General features: G+C 46.9%; 1 protein-coding gene across 1 annotated transcript in view; it reads right to left on the reverse strand.

Moving 5' to 3' along the window:
• Positions 1-4,266: 4,266 nt before the first annotated feature.
• Positions 4,267-17,070, reverse strand: part of MYO7A (myosin VIIA) — a 116,734-nt gene continuing 103,930 nt past the window's right edge. Inside the window, exons 43-49 of the mRNA XM_087965983.1 lie at positions 16,160-16,247; positions 14,097-14,203; positions 11,825-12,010; positions 10,201-10,317; positions 8,357-8,440; positions 8,138-8,257; positions 4,267-5,529 (exon numbers count right to left, since the gene is read on the reverse strand). Of these exons, the coding sequence (XP_087822109.1) occupies positions 5,440-5,529; positions 8,138-8,257; positions 8,357-8,440; positions 10,201-10,317; positions 11,825-12,010; positions 14,097-14,203; positions 16,160-16,247 (792 nt within the window). The 3' untranslated portion in view covers positions 4,267-5,439. The remainder of the gene's footprint in view (positions 5,530-8,137; positions 8,258-8,356; positions 8,441-10,200; positions 10,318-11,824; positions 12,011-14,096; positions 14,204-16,159; positions 16,248-17,070) is intronic.

A 17,070-nucleotide genomic window follows, 5' to 3' on the forward strand; every position in this document is an offset into this window, starting at 1 on the left:
TGGCTTTCTACCCGGAAAAGCTCATCGAAAGCGCTAAGCGCCGCCATCTTTTGATGAAAAGGTGCTTCCGGTGAGCTTTCTACCGGAAAAGCTCACCGAAGCACTTTTTATCAAAAATAGATGGCGGCGCCCAGCAACCAGTGGCCCGGTAAGACTTGTTCCACGGACCGGTACCAGTCCGCGGACCGGTGGTTGGGGACCCCTGATCTAAAGAATTTGGTAGCCTTCTTCCTCCGGTACTATTTCATTGGAACACCAGCTTCAAGAAGTAAAGAGCGTTTGAATTTTAACGTTCAGCCTAGACCAGGAGTCGCCAACCTTTTGGAACCTAGGGACCACCAAAACTCATCATTTCAAATGCCGTGGACCAGAGACCCTGGGAAAATCCCCCCCCCCAAAAAAAAGTCTGCAGGAAAATCCTCCACCCCGTTTTCCTACCGATCGATCGATCTTTATTTGGGATCGCAGGATACCGTCTCCAGCTCCATTCTCAGGGGGAGAGAGAGAGAGAGGGAGGGAGGGAGGGAGAGAGAGAGAGAGAGAGAGAGAGAGAGAGAGACTTTTGGCTTCATGCAAGGAAAGTAGCAGAAGCAGCAGAAGTCTTTCTTTCTCTCCCCCAAACTCCGCCAAAAATGAGTCTTTGTGAGAATTGTCGCAGAGGGAAGCCTCTGCAGCCTCGGGAGGCTGAAAAACAGGGCCATTTCAGTGCTATTAGTTTTGGCACTTCTGGTATTTCCGGAAGGCCCGTTTTTCAGGCTCCCGAGGCTGCAGAGGCTTCCCCCAAGCCTTTGGGAGGCCAAAAACAGCCGGAAACAGACCGAATATCATCTGGGAGGCGCGCGCATGCGCAGTGCTGGTAAATTTGGCTGCGGCTCACATGCCTGCACAAATGGCTCGGCGTGCCACCTGTGGTATGCGTGCCATAGGTTCACCATCATGGCCCTAGTCTGCCCTATATTTCCATGTTTTCCAGCTCAGCAGAGACGCAGCTCAGCTGAGACGCGCGCTTACCAAACCGGTTATTCAACCAGTAGAATCCCACCCCTGGTTGTGGGAGGTGAAGTCCACCCATCTTGAAGAGAAATACATAATTCTATATAATTAATCTAAGATTGGATGAAGCTTTTTTGGTCCTCAGCGGCCCGGATTGGTGTCCGCACGAAGGACTTACCCATCCTTGTATATTTTCAGAATCGCCGAAAACGCCGGTTGTGAACGAATGATAGACACTCATCTCTTGCGTAGAGAATCACACCACCATTCAGATGAGGGATTCTGACATAGGCTGCTCGTCCTTCCAGAGAAACTTATGTGAGGCCAACTATGCTGCAAAATGACACTGGACAATGCTTTTTATTTTTGTGTTTTCTTGAAGCAGAAAATAGGAGGGAAACCCCTCTATTTTATTTTTATTTTCTCTTTCTTTCTTTCTTTCTTTCTTTCTTTCTTTCTTTCTTTCTTTCTTTCTTTCTTTCTTTCTTTCTTTCTTTCTTTCTTTCTTTCTTTCTTTCTTTCTTTCTTCCTTCCTTCCTTCCTTCCTTCTTTCCTTCCTTCTTTCTCTCTTTCTCTTCTCTTCCTTCCTTCCTCCCTCCCTCCCTCCCTCCCTTCTTCCTTCCTTCCTTCTCTTTATTTTTTTGCTAATAAAGAAGCAAACTTTGTTGTATTTTTTACAACATGAACGCTGATGGCTTTTTTTCTGGATATATTCTTTATTCCTGCAATGGGAAGTCGGTGGAAATACAGGCATCCCTTGACTTACAACCATTCATTTAGTGATGGTGCTGAAACAAAGTGACTTATGACCGTGTTTTACACTTACGACCGTGGTACCGTCTCCCTGGTCACGTGATCAAAATTGAGACACTTGGCAAGTGACTCATATTAACGACAGTTGTAGGGGAGGGGGCCTCACACGATCCCCTTCTGCGACCTTCTGACAAGCAAAGTCAATGGGGAAGCCAGATTCACTTAACGCCCGTGATTCACTCAACAACAGTAGCGTGAAATAGGTCACAAAATAGGGCAAAACTCACAACAATCTCGCTTAGCGACAGAAATTTTGGGCTCAATTGTGGTCGTACATTGAGGACTATCTATAAAATCGGTTCAGCTTCTAAATTGGAACGGGAGTCCCGCTAGTCAGCTCCAAAACGGGTGAGGGGGAATCGCACGTGCATGCTCAGACAAACGATGCGTGAGGGGAATCGCGTGCACATGCTCAGACAAACGACGTGAGAGGGAGAAATCACGCGTGCATGCGCAGACGAGCGGCCACAAGGGGGGGAAATCGTGTGTGCGGGGGGGGTCACACGCGCAGGGGGCCTGGGGGGGCAGCATGCATTGCCTTCTGGGTGCTGCCACGTGCGCGCACGCGAGTGCGCGTGCGATTATCAGCAAAGGAGCTGAAAAAGGATAGCCCCCGCTGTCCTATTGTAACCATGCCTATATAGGTAGTCCTCGGCTTATGACTACAATTGGGAGCAGAATTTTCATGGCTAAGTCAAGGCAGTGGGATGACCCAGGGCACGGCGCCCGGGACACAAGTGGACAGTTCAAACCGCCCCTTTATTGCTCCAACTTTCCCCCAAACTCTCCCACGTTTCTGACAAGTCCCAGAGCAAAATGATCTCACACACACATGCACACACACCCCTCCAGCAGCCTTTGGCTGCAAGCAGTCCAGCCCAACACCGTGAGCACAACGGCTGCAAAGCAAGATGATCCAGCAGGGCAAGAGAATAAGTCAATGAGTCCAGGAAGCAAAGGAACAAGGCAATGAATCCAGGAAGCAAGCCAGAAAGCCAAAAGTCCAGGAAACATCCAATGTCACACAACACTCCACGATTTCAGCGTTTGCTCCCGACAAACACCCCATCCCCACAGCATCCCCTTAAATCTCAGTCCCCAGATGTGCCTTGGGAAGAGAGGCTGGACGCTCGTCTCCTGAATTGTCGGATCAGCCTGTGCTGTTCCTGCCTTCTCTCCACTCTCCATGCTCGGGGATCAGGAGGGGGCGGTCCTTGCTTATCGCCTGAGCTCCGTCTCTCATGTTCATTGTTTAAGCCTCTCTTGTCCCAATCCACAAAGCCGCCCCCTCAATCTCCATTGGCTCCTCTTCCAGCTCCTCTTCCTCCACCGATTCAGGCTCCGAAGGGGCCATGACAGGCAGTTAACTTGAGTCACACCCGATTTTATGACCTTTTTTGGGGGGGCCACGAATGTTAAGGGACATCATGGCTGTGGTTAAGGGAATCCCATGGACATTAAAGGAATCTGGCGTCCCCTGGGACTTTGCTTGTACAAAGGCAGGTGGGAAACTCACGAATGGATATCACCTTACTCCAGGATGCTGCAAACCATCGTAAACAGATACTGGTTGCCAAACACCCAAATTCTGATCGTAGGGATGAAGTCACGGCCATCAGTGAAAGGACTGCTCATAAATCACTTCTTACAGTGTCGTCGTAACTTCAAACTGTAATTAAACTGCATTTTCACACACACACACACACACACACACACACAAGCTCGATACCCGTGCTTCGCTACGAAACTATTTGGTCGGGCTTAGTTTTTGGGGAGGAAAATAAGGGGAAAGAAATTCTGCCTCTGCCTACCAGAATCCATCGGTATTCATCCGGCTAGCATCCTGTCAGTGCGTGAGAGAGTTGAGGGCTGTTTGGGAACTGAAACAGTATTTGCTGTGTGAGCAAGGAGACAGCAAGGAGCCTGGGCGAGGCTTAGCTCAACTGTTCTGTACTAAAGCTGCTTGGTGCTGTGAAACTGAAACTCTTCTCCTCTGCTTGTTTTGCATTAGGAGCAGATTTCTTTTCAGGTGGGGAGGGGGAGTAGAACTCCTTAGCATCAGTGTGTGTTAATAATAATAATATAGTAAATACTAATAGTATAAATAAAATAATAAAATAATAAATACTCTGGTGGTCATACTAATGCTCTGGTGGTCATTTGGAAAAACCCTTTCTTAGTGAGCCCCTAGAAGCCAAGAGAAACATATGTGCCAAATTTCAAGTTTGTAGGCTTTACGGTTCTGGAGATTTTGTGATGATGCGTGAGGGGTATTTCGCTTTTATGTATAAGTAGATTTCTTTTAAAAATCCTCTTTTCAATTGTGCTCTTCTAAGTCAACATTCAAATCTCCCCGTTCTGTGTTGAAATTATAAGGTGTCCCCCTTTAGAATCATGCTGCTGTCTTCCTATCTTCCTAAAACTCACCACGTGCCTATCAAGAAATTCAAATCAGACAAATTTCTTTCTTTCTTTATTGCACGTTCAAAATTCAAAGAATTCAGTGGCGTTCCTCCTCCAGGAATACTTCATGGGAGCACGAGAGAGGACCACCGGCTTCAAGAAGGAGTAAACGGTATTCTGATTTTAATGTTCAGCCTAGAATAATTTGTCAGCTCAATCCTAGACTGTACCTGGAAGGGAGAAATATATTTATATTTTTAGCAACATTTTATGTTTTCCCGATGCGGTGTCCAAAAAATATTCCTTTACTCTCCCTTGAAACTGGGGGATTTTCTTTTAAGCTTAATTTCTTCGAAAAAAAGGAGGCAGATCTATCAGAAATCTGAGGCAAAGTAGTCTCGGTTTAGGCCAACTTTGAAAAGTCCCCGTGTTGGTAAAGAAGACAGAGAAAAACAAAGCAGCAGAATAACAGAGTGGAAGGGACCTTGGAGGTCTTGTAGTCCACCCCCCTCAAGCTGGCAGAGGAGACTCCAACCAGATCCTCAGTTCTGTTATTGCACATTGAAAGTCTCAACTCTCCGTTGGTCCAACTGGTGTTTTCCTTCTTTCTTTCTTGTTTCAAAAAAGTCCTTTTTTTCTGCCTTTCCAACACTTTCATTTTTCTTTTTTCTTTTTCCAATGCTTTCATTTTTCTTTTTTCTCTTTGTAAAAAAACAACAACAACCACTCGCTCTTTAAAAGATTACTTGATTTCTCCCCTCAGGAAACAAACCAACCAACCAGAAGATTTTTTTTTTTTAATGGAATTATCCCAATTCTAGCTTCTTAAACGGCTTTCTCGAAGCCCATTTGCAAAAAAAACACAAACAAACATCCTAACCGTAAGTCCTTTCCGTGGGCACTTAAAAAGCAGATTTTTTTTTTTTCCTTTTTTACCACGTCCGAAAGAGAAGCAGAGGTGGATATCTCCGAAGCTGAGAGGAAAATAATAATAATAATAATAATAATCAGTGGGAAAAAAGGTTGTTGGTTTTTTTTTTTCCTCTCCTCCCCTCACAAGTAATCATCCTCGCTCGAAGTGGACGTTTGCTCAGAGTCCTCCGAATCAGGCAGGTTTTCGGAAGGCGTCCGGCTCATCTTCCACACGTGGGTTGCAAAAGTTTTGCCCCAGCTGCAAGGGTAGCCCACGGCCCTCAGCTGGCAGAGGGGCGGCCATGGGGTGGTCTCAGTTCACTTGCTCCCCTTGGCCCCCCTCTGCTTACTCATGGAGGTCAGCATTTGGCTGATGTAAGAGGTCAGCAAGTCGTCCATCTTGTAGCCCTTTGAGCAAAAGAGGAGAAAGAGGAGGAAAAAAATAGGTGCAGCATAAATTTAGCGCCAGAAAAATAAACCCAGATGACCGAGGCTTCCCTTTAACGTCTTTATAAACATATGAAGTAAATTTTGCAGTACCAGTGGTAGATTTCTCCAACATGGAGCCAACTCAAACAGAAGCAGAAGGAAACATGTTGCAAGTGCAGAGCAGAACAGCAACTTCAGGAGGTCAGAAACAGACATCAGTTTCACTTTAGTTCAGCAGGCAAGCAAGCAAGTTAGCTTCTCTTTGAATAGAGAGACTCAAAGCTTAACATACCTTCAAAGCTGCAGAACTTAATATGGAGCCATGATGGCGAATCTATTTGTAAGTAACCTATACTTACCTCACTAGACATGCGCACGCCTCACAGCTGATTTTTGGCTTCCCAAAGGCTCGAGGAAGGCTTCTGCAGGCTTTGCAGGCCGAAAACTAGGCCCGTTTCGTCACTTCCTCTTTTTCAGAAAATACTGGAAGTGACGAAACGGGCCTAGTTTTCGGCCTGCAAAGCCTGCAGAAGCCTTCCTCGAGCCTTTGGGGGGCCGAAAAAGGCCTCAAACCGGCCAAAAATCACCTGTGAGGTGCAGTGCAAGTAAGGGGGTGGTGGTGGGGTGGGTAGGTGGGTGGGGATTACGTGCGCATGCATATGGGCCGTGGGGTGGGTGGGGGGTGCGTATTGCCTTCTGGATGCTGGCACTTGAGCCCGAGCGTGCGCACAATTTTTGGCACAGGAGCCCCAAAAGGTTAGCCACCACTGATATAGAGCCTAGGCTACTTCTAGTTTCAGTTTCCAAACAGTCCTCATTGGCTGACTTAGTTGTTATGCCTATTCATTGGGCTGACCTTGTTACCACGCTCTATTCCAATTCATGAATTTACTCTGACAAAATAGCTTTGGCTCAGCCACTGTACAAGTCCTTGACTTGTTCCCCAAAATGCTTTTATTTGTTTTTTGTTTTTTTTCATGAGCCTACTGGACTTTCTGGGTTGGTTTGTTTTTAAAAGACATTTCACTTCTCATCCAAGATCAACTCTGACTGGATGGTGAAGGATGGAAGGATTGATATTCCCTGCAGACAGCTGGTCATTTGCATCCTTTTAGGGGGTCATTGAGGCCACTTGGAGGTTTATCTAATGTCCTCAATAGCCTGCAATTTTTTCCTCTGGAAATCCATTCCTACTTCCCACACCCTTCCAAGGGTGTTCATCCCAAATTGTATAGCTAAAATGTCTGTAGAGATTTCCAGTCATCCAGATAACGGTTGTCCTTTTTTTTTTCCAAGAGGCAGCTGGATTTCCTGGGTTTTCTTTGAAAACGTTCTGACCAGAGGTGGCATTCAGCCAGTTTGGACCAGTTCAGGCTAACTTGTAGCGGAAATTTTGACCAGTTCGGGACAACCAGCAAATACCATCTCTGACTGGCCTCACCCACCCACACTCGGCCTTTCCCATCCTATATTCCCTTGATTTTTAGCTCCGTTGATTCACACAGCAAAGCGACCTGTGAGTACTGCACACGCATGGGAAGTGGCTTTAGAGTGCAGTGCGCCCATGTGAAGCGTGCAAAACTAGTAGGCATGCAATTTGTAATCCCACCACTGGTTCCGACCGATTGGTGAAGGATGGAAGGATTTATATTCCTTGCAGTCATCTGGTTGTTAGTACTCTCTCTGAGTGTCACTGAGGCCCCTTGGAGGTTCACCTGTGTCCTCAGGGTCACCGGAGTAGTGCAAATGGGTGTGGAGCCTTCTTGAAACTCCTGAAACGTCTTGCAGAAAGCACAACTCCACAACGCAATCCTTTCAACTCATAAAACATTTTGCGTACACGTTTTATAGTTGACAACAGAAATAAGAGGGGGAGGAGTTTCAAAGAGCAGGCAGCAGTGTGGGATCGAAAGGACATTCCATTCATATTTTCTTCAAAGACTGATTCGATGACTGAAGCTTCTGCCAGGCAAAAATCTAATTGGAGAGCATGATTGATGACTCTTGGCTATGGAGGTGTTTCATTGGGTGATACACCCAGAGAGGGTGGGGGGAAACAGGATCACGGGTGACAGTGAATTACGTATCTCAGAGTTGATTACGCCCCAGGCAAATGCCAGCATGTTAACTTCTAATAAATCCAAAGAAGTTTTGGGAGTGTGGCTCGAGGCTCATGATTTAATTGGAGTAACTGCCAGAATCCTGACATCGGCACCCATTTGACCCATTTGAGGACATAAATAAATCTCCAAGTGGTCTCAACGGCCCTCTAAAAGGATGCAAATGACCAGCTGTCCGCAAGGAATATAAATCCTAAACGTATAGTTGTAAGTCAAGGGCTAGCTATACGTGTGTGAGAGCCAGCCATTCCTTCGTCCCAAAGGTGCTTTTCGGAACTGAAGAAGCTTCTCGGATGAGAAGCGAAACATCTTCAAGCAAAAACAAAGGAAGTCCAGTCGCCTTTGGGACAACCTTGACTTGGATTGACGGAGCATCTCCCTAGACCTCCAGCCGTTCCTACCACTGCTTCTCACTTGCTCACCCACCCACCCACCCACCCGCCACCCCGGCCGTGTTGTCTCCTTACCAGTGACGTCTCACACAGCAACTTGCTCCCTCGCACCAAATTGCCAATGGTGATGTGGAAATAGGTGTTGCCGCTGCTCCAGTTGGAGATCTTCGTGAACGGGTGGGTAATCAGGACGTCCTAGAGACACGGACAAGGGGTTAAGTACCTTTTTAGGAATGGAAGGGAACATAAGCATACAGGAAACAGAAAAACAGAGGTCGCACTTCAAGGACTCGCCTTGCTTTTACGGTCGATGAGGCTAATGCCGTGTTTGTTGATGGCAACCAAGAGCAGTTCTGGATAATTTGGGTCCGTGGTTTGCTGTCGAGAAAGGAAAGTGGAGGCGTGTTAGTCGGCCGAGAAGATGGAGTGTTATTATTACCTTTATTGTCAGAGTACAACATGTGTACAATGAGATTGGCTGAGCCTCCCTTCGTGCACGCACACACACACCAACACAACTCACAGGGAGGACAGAAGTCCCTAACCCAGTCAGCTTTAAGACTTGTGGACTTCAACTCCCAGAATTCCTCCTCCAGTCATGTTAGTTGAAGTAGAGTTGAAGTCCACAATTCTTAAACTTGCCAAGTTTGATCTAACTATTTATCTGGCTGTGGGGTCCTTGGTGTTATTTAAGCTTGGCTGTTTTCTTGCACAAGTTTCATTACCCAGCTAGGGAACATCTTTAGTGCTGGGAGGAAGTAGGGTTTGTTCTTTGTTAATATGCTATTAGATTGCCCTGTCGGTGTTTATAGGAGTGTTCCTTGATTAGGCTATGGTTTACTGATGGCTTGTTTCTCTCCGGGAGTTCTTTGGGGTATTATTTACTTAATTGTTGGTCCAGTATTAATCTTGCTCGTATTGCTGTTAATTGTCAGTGGGGAGGTGCTTTCATTTGTTTCTTGTGTCTCTTTTAAATGGCATGTAAAAGTTATGGATCTCTATGTGCCTGTTGATGGCCGATTTGTCCAAGTGCCAAACTTTCCAGGAATTCTCTAGCAATTTTGGACTTGGTCTAGGATTCTCACAGTTTCCCATGTGAAACCAGGGATGAAACATCTCCAAGAAGACCACCAACCTCTGAGAACACTGAGGACACCCCAGAGTTCAATCTTGAGCTATAAATATTCTCTGGGAAATTTGGGGATTTGAAATGCCCATGTCTTAAAGTCGCTAAGTTTGAGAAAGATGGGGTTTAGGGGTCCGTGAGAGGTTATCACCCACGGCTCTACTCTCAGAGAGGGGTTCATGAAAAAAAAAAGGGAGGATATTTGTTGCTCCTGACCTCAGCATCTGCTCTTCAAGGTAGCCCACCAAATCAGGGGTCACCAACCTTTTGGACCTCAGGGATCACCAAACTCATCATTTTAAATCCCGCGGACCAGAGACCCTGGGAAAATCCCCCCCAAAAGTCTGTGGGAAAATCCCCCACCCCGTTTACCTACCGATCGATTGTTCTTTATTTGGGATCGCAGGATACCGTCTCCAGCTACGTTCTCGGGGAGAGGGGGGAGACAGAGAGAGACTTTTGGCTTCATGCAAGGAAAACAGCAGAAGCCGCAGAAGTCTTTCTTTCTTCCTCTCCCCCAAACTCTTCCAGAAATGAGTCTTTGCTGGAGCAGCCTCTTGGAGCAGGAGGCCTTGCAGGGTCCCAAAGACTCATTTCTGGCGGAGTTTGGGGGAGAGAAAGAAAGACTTTGGCTGCTTTCCTTGCGTGCAGCCAAAAGCAGAAGAAGAAAGAAGTGGAAAGAAGCAGCCCGGTGGCCAGGCCAGGCGCGTGAGGCGAATGGGACAAGTTCCCCTCCTCTGCCCTTTCTCCCCTCCCCTCACTACCTCATGTTGTTCGCAATGCAAGCAACGCAAGCCTTGTGTTCCCATGTGGGCAATATGGGCGGCGCAGCCTTGTGTTCCCGCGCAACTTGGATTAATTGCTTTGGGTGGGGGGACATTTCTCTGCGGAGCACCAAAATTTTCTCATGAACCACCAGTGGTCCCCGGCCCACTGGTTGGCGACCACTGCACCAAATGACAGGGCTCCTTCCACACTTCTTAAACGCGCCCCAAGTTGGTCACATCCTCACCTTCACTTCGAAGAAAGCCGATCCAAACGTGGGCCAGCGGAATATAATCTTGAGGAAAGCCAACTTCGCCTCTTCCCTCGTTTTGCCTGCATGTTTATTGAAATAGGCCACGATGGACTGCAAGAGAGAGTCGAGTCGAGCATCACAATCCGTGTTGACCCGGGACAAGGCACGAAGTTCACACAACCAGCTGAGACTCCGCTTGAATGCTCCAAATTTCAAACTCCCCTTTAACGCTCCAAATTTCCCCTCCCCCAAATGCTCCCTATTCTTAGCAAGTCCCAGAACAAAGCGCGCACGCATACACACACACACACACACACACACAAGGCAACCTCTGGCTGCGCTCCGGTCCAGCAAAACCAAGGAACAGGGAAATGAGTCCACGAAACAAGGAACAAATGAGGCCACCAAGTAAGGAACAAGGCACTAAGTGCACAAAGTAAGGAAGAAGCACGCAGTCCTACAAACGCCAAATGTCTGTACCGGCACACCAAACTCTACCAATTCAAATGCCCCTCCCTACAGCATCTCCTTAAATCTCAATCCCCATGAGTGCCTTGTGAAGAGGGGCGGGGCGCTCTCCTCCCAAGTTGTTGGGTCAGCCTACACTGTTCCTGCCTTCTCTCCACTCTCCATGCTCAGGGATCAGGAGGGGACGGTCCTTGCTCATCGCCTGAGCTCCGTCGCTCCTCACGTCCATTGCTTGCCCTCTCTCGGTCATCCTGCCGCCCCCGTTCCTCCCTGCTAGCAAGCTGTCCCAATCCTGAGCGGCACTGGGCTGTCTCGTCCTGCTCCTCCCCACATTCCTCCAAAGCCAAAGAAGCCGCCTGCTCGATCTCCATCAGCTCTGGGCTACGGCTCATTCTCCTCTGCAGATTCAGGCTCCGACGGGGGACATGACACAATCTCTCACACGGGACTTGTCCATATTTTAAGGATACTGAATGTATGAACTGGCCTCGCACATCTAGCCCATCTGGTTTTGACGCTTACGCTAATCTAAATTTTTTTTTAATATCTATTTTTTATTTTAATTATAAGAATACAACACGGTGCAGCCGCTCTGGCATTACAATCGTTATACACATATACATCTGACTTCATCATTTACAATCTCCTTGTTTGATATATTATTTACTAATTATTCTAATCATTGTAGCTGCTTATGTTCCGACCTTGCCTTCTTCTACGCAACCACTGATAGAATTTATTCCACGTTTCATAGTAATCAGATTCTCTCTTGTTTTTTTTTTTTAATTCTAGGATTAACCTGTCTAATTCTTCACCGGCCATAATTTTCCTTATTATCTCTTGTTTCTGGGGGGCATGTTTTCATTTTTCCAGTACTGTGCATATATTATTCTAGCCGCCATCAATACATGCACTAGTAAATAAATGAAATCCTTCCTCTGTCTTTCTGTTATTATTCCTAGGAGGAAAAATTCCGGGTTCTTGATCACAATGAGCACAGGGATGGTGAAATGGCCGTTAAGCGTGAAAAACTCACATTTTTTCCAGTGCCATTTTTAACTTCAAGTGGTCCCTAAATGCTGTAAGTCGAGGACTACCCGTAGACAGATAAGACGGAGACGGAAGTAGACAATATGTGGAGCAAACTTACTCTTTTCCAGTCGTCCGGTGACAGCTGTCGAATCAGCGGCTCGGGCACCAAGTCCTTGAGAAGTTTTGTAATGTTAGGAAAACAGGATTTGTCGTCTTCGAATTTCACCCTGTAGATCAAGGCTCCAAGCTGTAGGACTTCTTCCCGGGTGCATTTGTGGTAGCCCCGAAGATATTTTGGTAACTCCTGTGCCACAAAAAGGAAATCAGATATGGATGAGACAAAGATAAGCGCACCAATCGTGCCTACCGTCCCTCTCCTATTGTTTCTTTTTATTTTTCTTATGAGTATCTATCTCATGTATTCGAAACGATGTTTATTCTTATACCTGTATCTTGTAAGCCAGGGGTCCCCAACCAGCGGTCCGCGGACCGTCGGTCCAGCTGAACAAGTCCTACTGGGCCGCTGGCTTGCTGGCGCCGCCATCTTTTTGATGAAAAAGTGCTTCCGGTGAGCTTTTCCGGTAGAAAGCTCACCGAAGCACGTTTTAAAAAAAGATGGCGGCGCTCGGTGAGCTTTTCCGGGTGAAGCTCACCGGAAGCACGTTTCATCAAAAAGATGGCGGCGCCAGCGCTTCCGGTGAGCTTTTCCGGTAGAAAGCTCACGGAAGCACGTTTCATCAAAAAGATGGCGGCGCCCAGCTGATGCTGGTACCGGGCGCGGCGTATAAAAGGTTGGGGATCACTGTTGTAAGCGACTGACAAATCAAATTAATACTAAAAGACACCCTGAATCCTTTGAAAAAAACAGATGAAGGAAACATGGGGTCCTTGGTGGCCTCTGAATTTGAGTCTTTTCTTCGAGACGTTTCGTGAGCCAACTAGGGAATGTCATCAGCGCTAGAAGGAAGGAGTGGGGTTGCTCTCGGTTTATATACTAGTGGCCTGCCCTGTCAAAGTGAGTGGGAGTGTTTTGTGTGTGTGTGGGGGGGAGGTTCTCTGCCTGAGCTGTTGCTCTGGGTGATCTCTGAGCTGGGTTGTTTTCTTGCAGGCATTTTATGACCAAACTAGGGAACATCATCAGTACTAGAAGGGAGTGGAGTTGGAGGAGGAGGAGGAGGAAGAGGAGGAGGAGGAGGAGGAGGATGAGGAGGAGGAAGAGGAGGAGGAGGAGGAAGAGGAGGGGAAGGAGGAGGGGAGGAAGACAACTGTGGTGTCCTTGGTGCCCTCTGAGCTTGGTTGTTTTCCTGCAGGCATTTCATGACCCAACTAGGGAACGTCATCAGTGCTAGAAGGGAGTGGGGTTTGAGGAGGAGGAGGAGGAGGAGGAGGAGGAGGAGGAGGAGGACAACTGTGGTGCCCTTGGTACCTTCTGAGCTTGGTTGTTTCCTTGTTTCCTCCTCCTCTTTCTCCTCTTCCCCACCTCTATCTAGTACTGATGATATTTCCTAGCTGGGTAATGAAATGTCTGCAAGAAAACCATCAAGCTCAGAGAGCACCAAGTACACCACAGTCCTCCTCCCTTCCTCCCTTCTGCCTCCTCCTCCTCCTCCTCTCTGCAACCCCCCCTCCCTTCTAGCACTGATGATGTTAACCTAGTTGGGTAATGAAACACCTGCAAAAAACAACCAAGCTCAGAGAGCATCAAGGACCCCACAATCCTCCTCCCTTCCTCCTCCTCCTTCTCCTGTTCTTCCTCCCTCCTCTTCCCCCCTTCCTTCCTCCCCTCCTCTCCTCCTCCTCCCCTCCTCCTCCTCCTCCTCCTCCTCCTCCTCCTCCTCCTTAACCAGTTGGGTAACGAAACCAACAAAGCTCATAAACAATGTTTCTTTAAAACCTTCAAGGCCTACATGCAAAATAATATTTTTCCTAATATTTGAGAAGACGACCTTCTCGCCATCCTTCGCTCCTATCCAAGAGCCTTGGTGGCGCAGGGTTTAGAGTGAGGTACTGCAAGGTTACTTCTGCTGACTGCCGGCTGCCTGCAATTCAGCCGTTCCAATCTCACCAGGCTCAAGTTTGACTCAGCCTTCCGTCCTTCCGAGGTGGGTAAAATGAGGACCCAGACGGTTGGAGGGCAAGAGGCCTAAAGCACTGTAAATGGCTTAGAGAGGGCTGGAAAGCACTACAAAAGTGGTACCTAAGTGCTGTTGCTATTGCTATCATCCAAGATACTCAAACTCAGGGATGGCCTCCCGTTGTGAACCCTCCTTCTCCACCATTCTCCAGGTTGCTTCAGGATTAGGAACCATGTGAAGATAGAAAAAAGGATTGCCCACCCAAATCCGGCTTACGCTCTTCCGCTGATGAACCCTTGCAGACTTGGGACGTACCTGATAATAATGGAAAATGGAGTCCGCCATGGAATCCTTCCCAGGCGTGGTGTTTGTCCACAGCTTCTTCATGAAAAAGACTTGATAGGTGAGAGAAGGCACAAGCCCTGAGAAGCAAAATCGGGAACAACGTCCAAAGTTGGTTGCGCGTGGTGTGGATGACCCATGGTTAATTTAAGGCAGTGTTTTATCGATCTTGGCATGTTTTAAGATGCATGGACTTCAACTCCCAGAATTCCCTAGCTAGCATAGGTCCACTCATCTTAAACACGCCCCCACTGAGAAACAAGGATCTACAGTAACGTTAGAGGTCGTGGGTGCAATTCAGACTCCCGACTGCAGGGGCCGCTGCAGAAGGCCATCTTGCTGATGTGCGTGAGCTGGCTGGGGAATTCTGGGAGTTGAAATCCACACATTTTAAACGAGTTCAAAAGAGTAGTCCTAGAGTTATGACTGTAACTGGCCATCAGGGTCATAAATGATGATGTTTGTAAATTGAGTCACCCATGATCTGATTTTTATGAACTTCTTTTTTTGTGGTGGTCATTCAACAACGGCTTCAGGCACGAAGCAACCTACGTGGTTGCTAAGTGAATGCTGCGGCGGTTAAGCCAGCAAATTGGCCAATGGCCACTGTTGTGATTTGCTGGCAGCCTGTGAAGATGGCACCAGAATTGGACAGTGGGGAAGAACGGGGATCAGTCCAGGAGTCTGGCGAGGACTCAGACGAGGGTCCTGTGTCCGATGCAGAGATGGGGCCAGGATCACCCGGGAGTGGGGTGCTGACTCCGGCGCCTTTGGAGTCTGGTAGCAGCAAGGCAGAGGAACAAGGGGAGCCTATTCCCAGTGCGCGTATGTGCAGAGCTGCTAGAAGACAAGAGCAGCTGAGACAAAAGGGACGACAAGAGTAAGGCTGGGAGGTGATTGCCCCTCCCCTAAGGGATATAAGTCAGACCTAAATGGCAAAACCTTTGCAGGAAGCAAAGTCGTTTGTTCTGTTCGGATTAATTCTTGAAGCTCTGTGTACTTCGGTTGGTTTTTTGTTCTAGTTCATTGGATACTTCTGTTATTGGCAGCACTTCACAGGAAAGAAAGGTGGGTGCTTATCTCGAGGGACTGTTTGAGATTCATTACTGTCTGGGAATGAAAATAATTCCCAGTGTTGCAATAAAACAAGGCTTGTTTTTAAAATAAGCGTGTGTGTAATTACGGTCTCAGAAGCCTTGGTCAGAACAGCTACTAAGCAACCAGTTGTAAGTTGATAACTATCCGTCCTTTCTTTTCTAACCTTTTTTTTTTTGTGAAATTGCTTGTTAACTGCTTTTCAAATACAGGCAGTTGTCGACGTACGACAAGAACTGAGCCCAGAATTTAGGTTTGCTAAGTGAGAAATTTGTTAAGTGAGTTTTGCTCTATTTTATGACTTTCCTCGCCACATTTGTTAAGGGAATCAGTGCAGTTGTTAAGTGAATCTGGCTTCCTGCATTGACTTTACTTGTCGCAAAATATGATCACATGACCCCAGGATGCTGTGACCGTCATAACTATGAACCAGTTGTCAAGCTTCTGAATATAAATCACGTGACCACGGGGATGCTGCAACGGTCATAAGTGTGAAAAACGGTCAAAACTCACTTTTTTAGTGCCGTTGTAGCTTCGAACAGTCACTAAATGAACTATTGTAAGTCGAGGACTACCTATATTAGAAACTTTCAGATCAACAACTCTGAAAATTACCCAGTGAATTTCTTTTCAATCTTTTACAAGTTTAAGGACTTAAGCAGGAGGGGTTTTTTTTTTTGTTTTAAATAAATAAAATCTTTGATTTCAGAAGGTTACAAATGAACCATGGATTCAGATAGTTTTGAGGTAAGATTCTGGAATTCATTCTAAGAATCCTTCTGAGGGGAAAATGCTTTTGTTTTGAATTCACTTAAAAAAAAAAAAAACATGACAAGTTGCAATTTTGAAACCTGGCCACTAGAGGGAACTAGAATGAAATAAAGATTTATGTATTGAAGTCAAGAAGAGCAAGGATGGTGGCAATGCCCCCCCAGATTTACCGTCTTTTGCTGGTCTCGCTTTCTTGATCCAGTCGGTCAGATGCCTGACGAAGTCAAAGAAGAAATCTCCTTCCGGGACGCTGATGACCTGGAAGAAGGCAAGCGGCATTTCTCAACTTTGGCCCCTTTTAAGATGTGCGTGTTGTCTGGGGAATTCTGGGAGTTGAAGTCCACCCACTTTAAAGGGACCACAACTGAGAAATACTGTGTTAAAGGGAAGGAAATAAACAACAGAAACTGCCCTTCCATTTGCCATATGCGTAGCCATTTTATTTAGCCTTATTATATATTCCTTTTCTTTCTTTCTCTTTGATGGTTATGGGGGTAGAAGCAGGGGTGGGATTCAAATTTTTAAACAACCGGTTCTGTGGGCGTGGCTGAGTTGGTGGGCGTGGCTCGGTGGTCATGTGACTGGCTGGGCGTGGCTAACTCAATATCACTCACACCGAGACATGCATCTCCTCGCCTGGCCTCTCATGACTGTGGGGATGCTGCAACAGTCGTAAGTGTGAAAAAGGGTCATAAGCCACTTTTTTCAGTGCCATTGTAACTTTGAATGGTCCCTCCACACAAGCAAAGTACCAGCAAAGGAGGAAAAAAAAAACTCCAGAGAAGTTCCGGAGACAGGAAGTCTAGTCCTGCCAAGAATGTAATAAGAGTTAACGGAGAGGCAGTTTCTGTAAGCAACACCAGAATGTTTCCTTCCTGCCTTCCTTACAGGATTAGCCCAGTAATTTCTTCTAACAACCGGTTCTCTGAACTGCTTAGAAGGTTAACAGCCAGTTCTAGTGAATAGATGTGAACCTGTAGAATCCCACCCTTGGGTGGAAGGGTTTCGGGCTTGCCACATTCCTAAGGTGGGAGGAGTGGAGATAGAGAGAGTTGTTTAGGTTAGGTGGTTCTCCTTCCTG

The sequence above is a fragment of the Notechis scutatus genome, chromosome 5 (assembly GCF_049901735.1).
Source record: "Notechis scutatus isolate UNSWTSFEM ecotype Mainland chromosome 5, rNotScu1.2, whole genome shotgun sequence".
In the NCBI taxonomy this organism is placed as follows: domain Eukaryota; kingdom Metazoa; phylum Chordata; class Lepidosauria; order Squamata; family Elapidae; genus Notechis; species Notechis scutatus.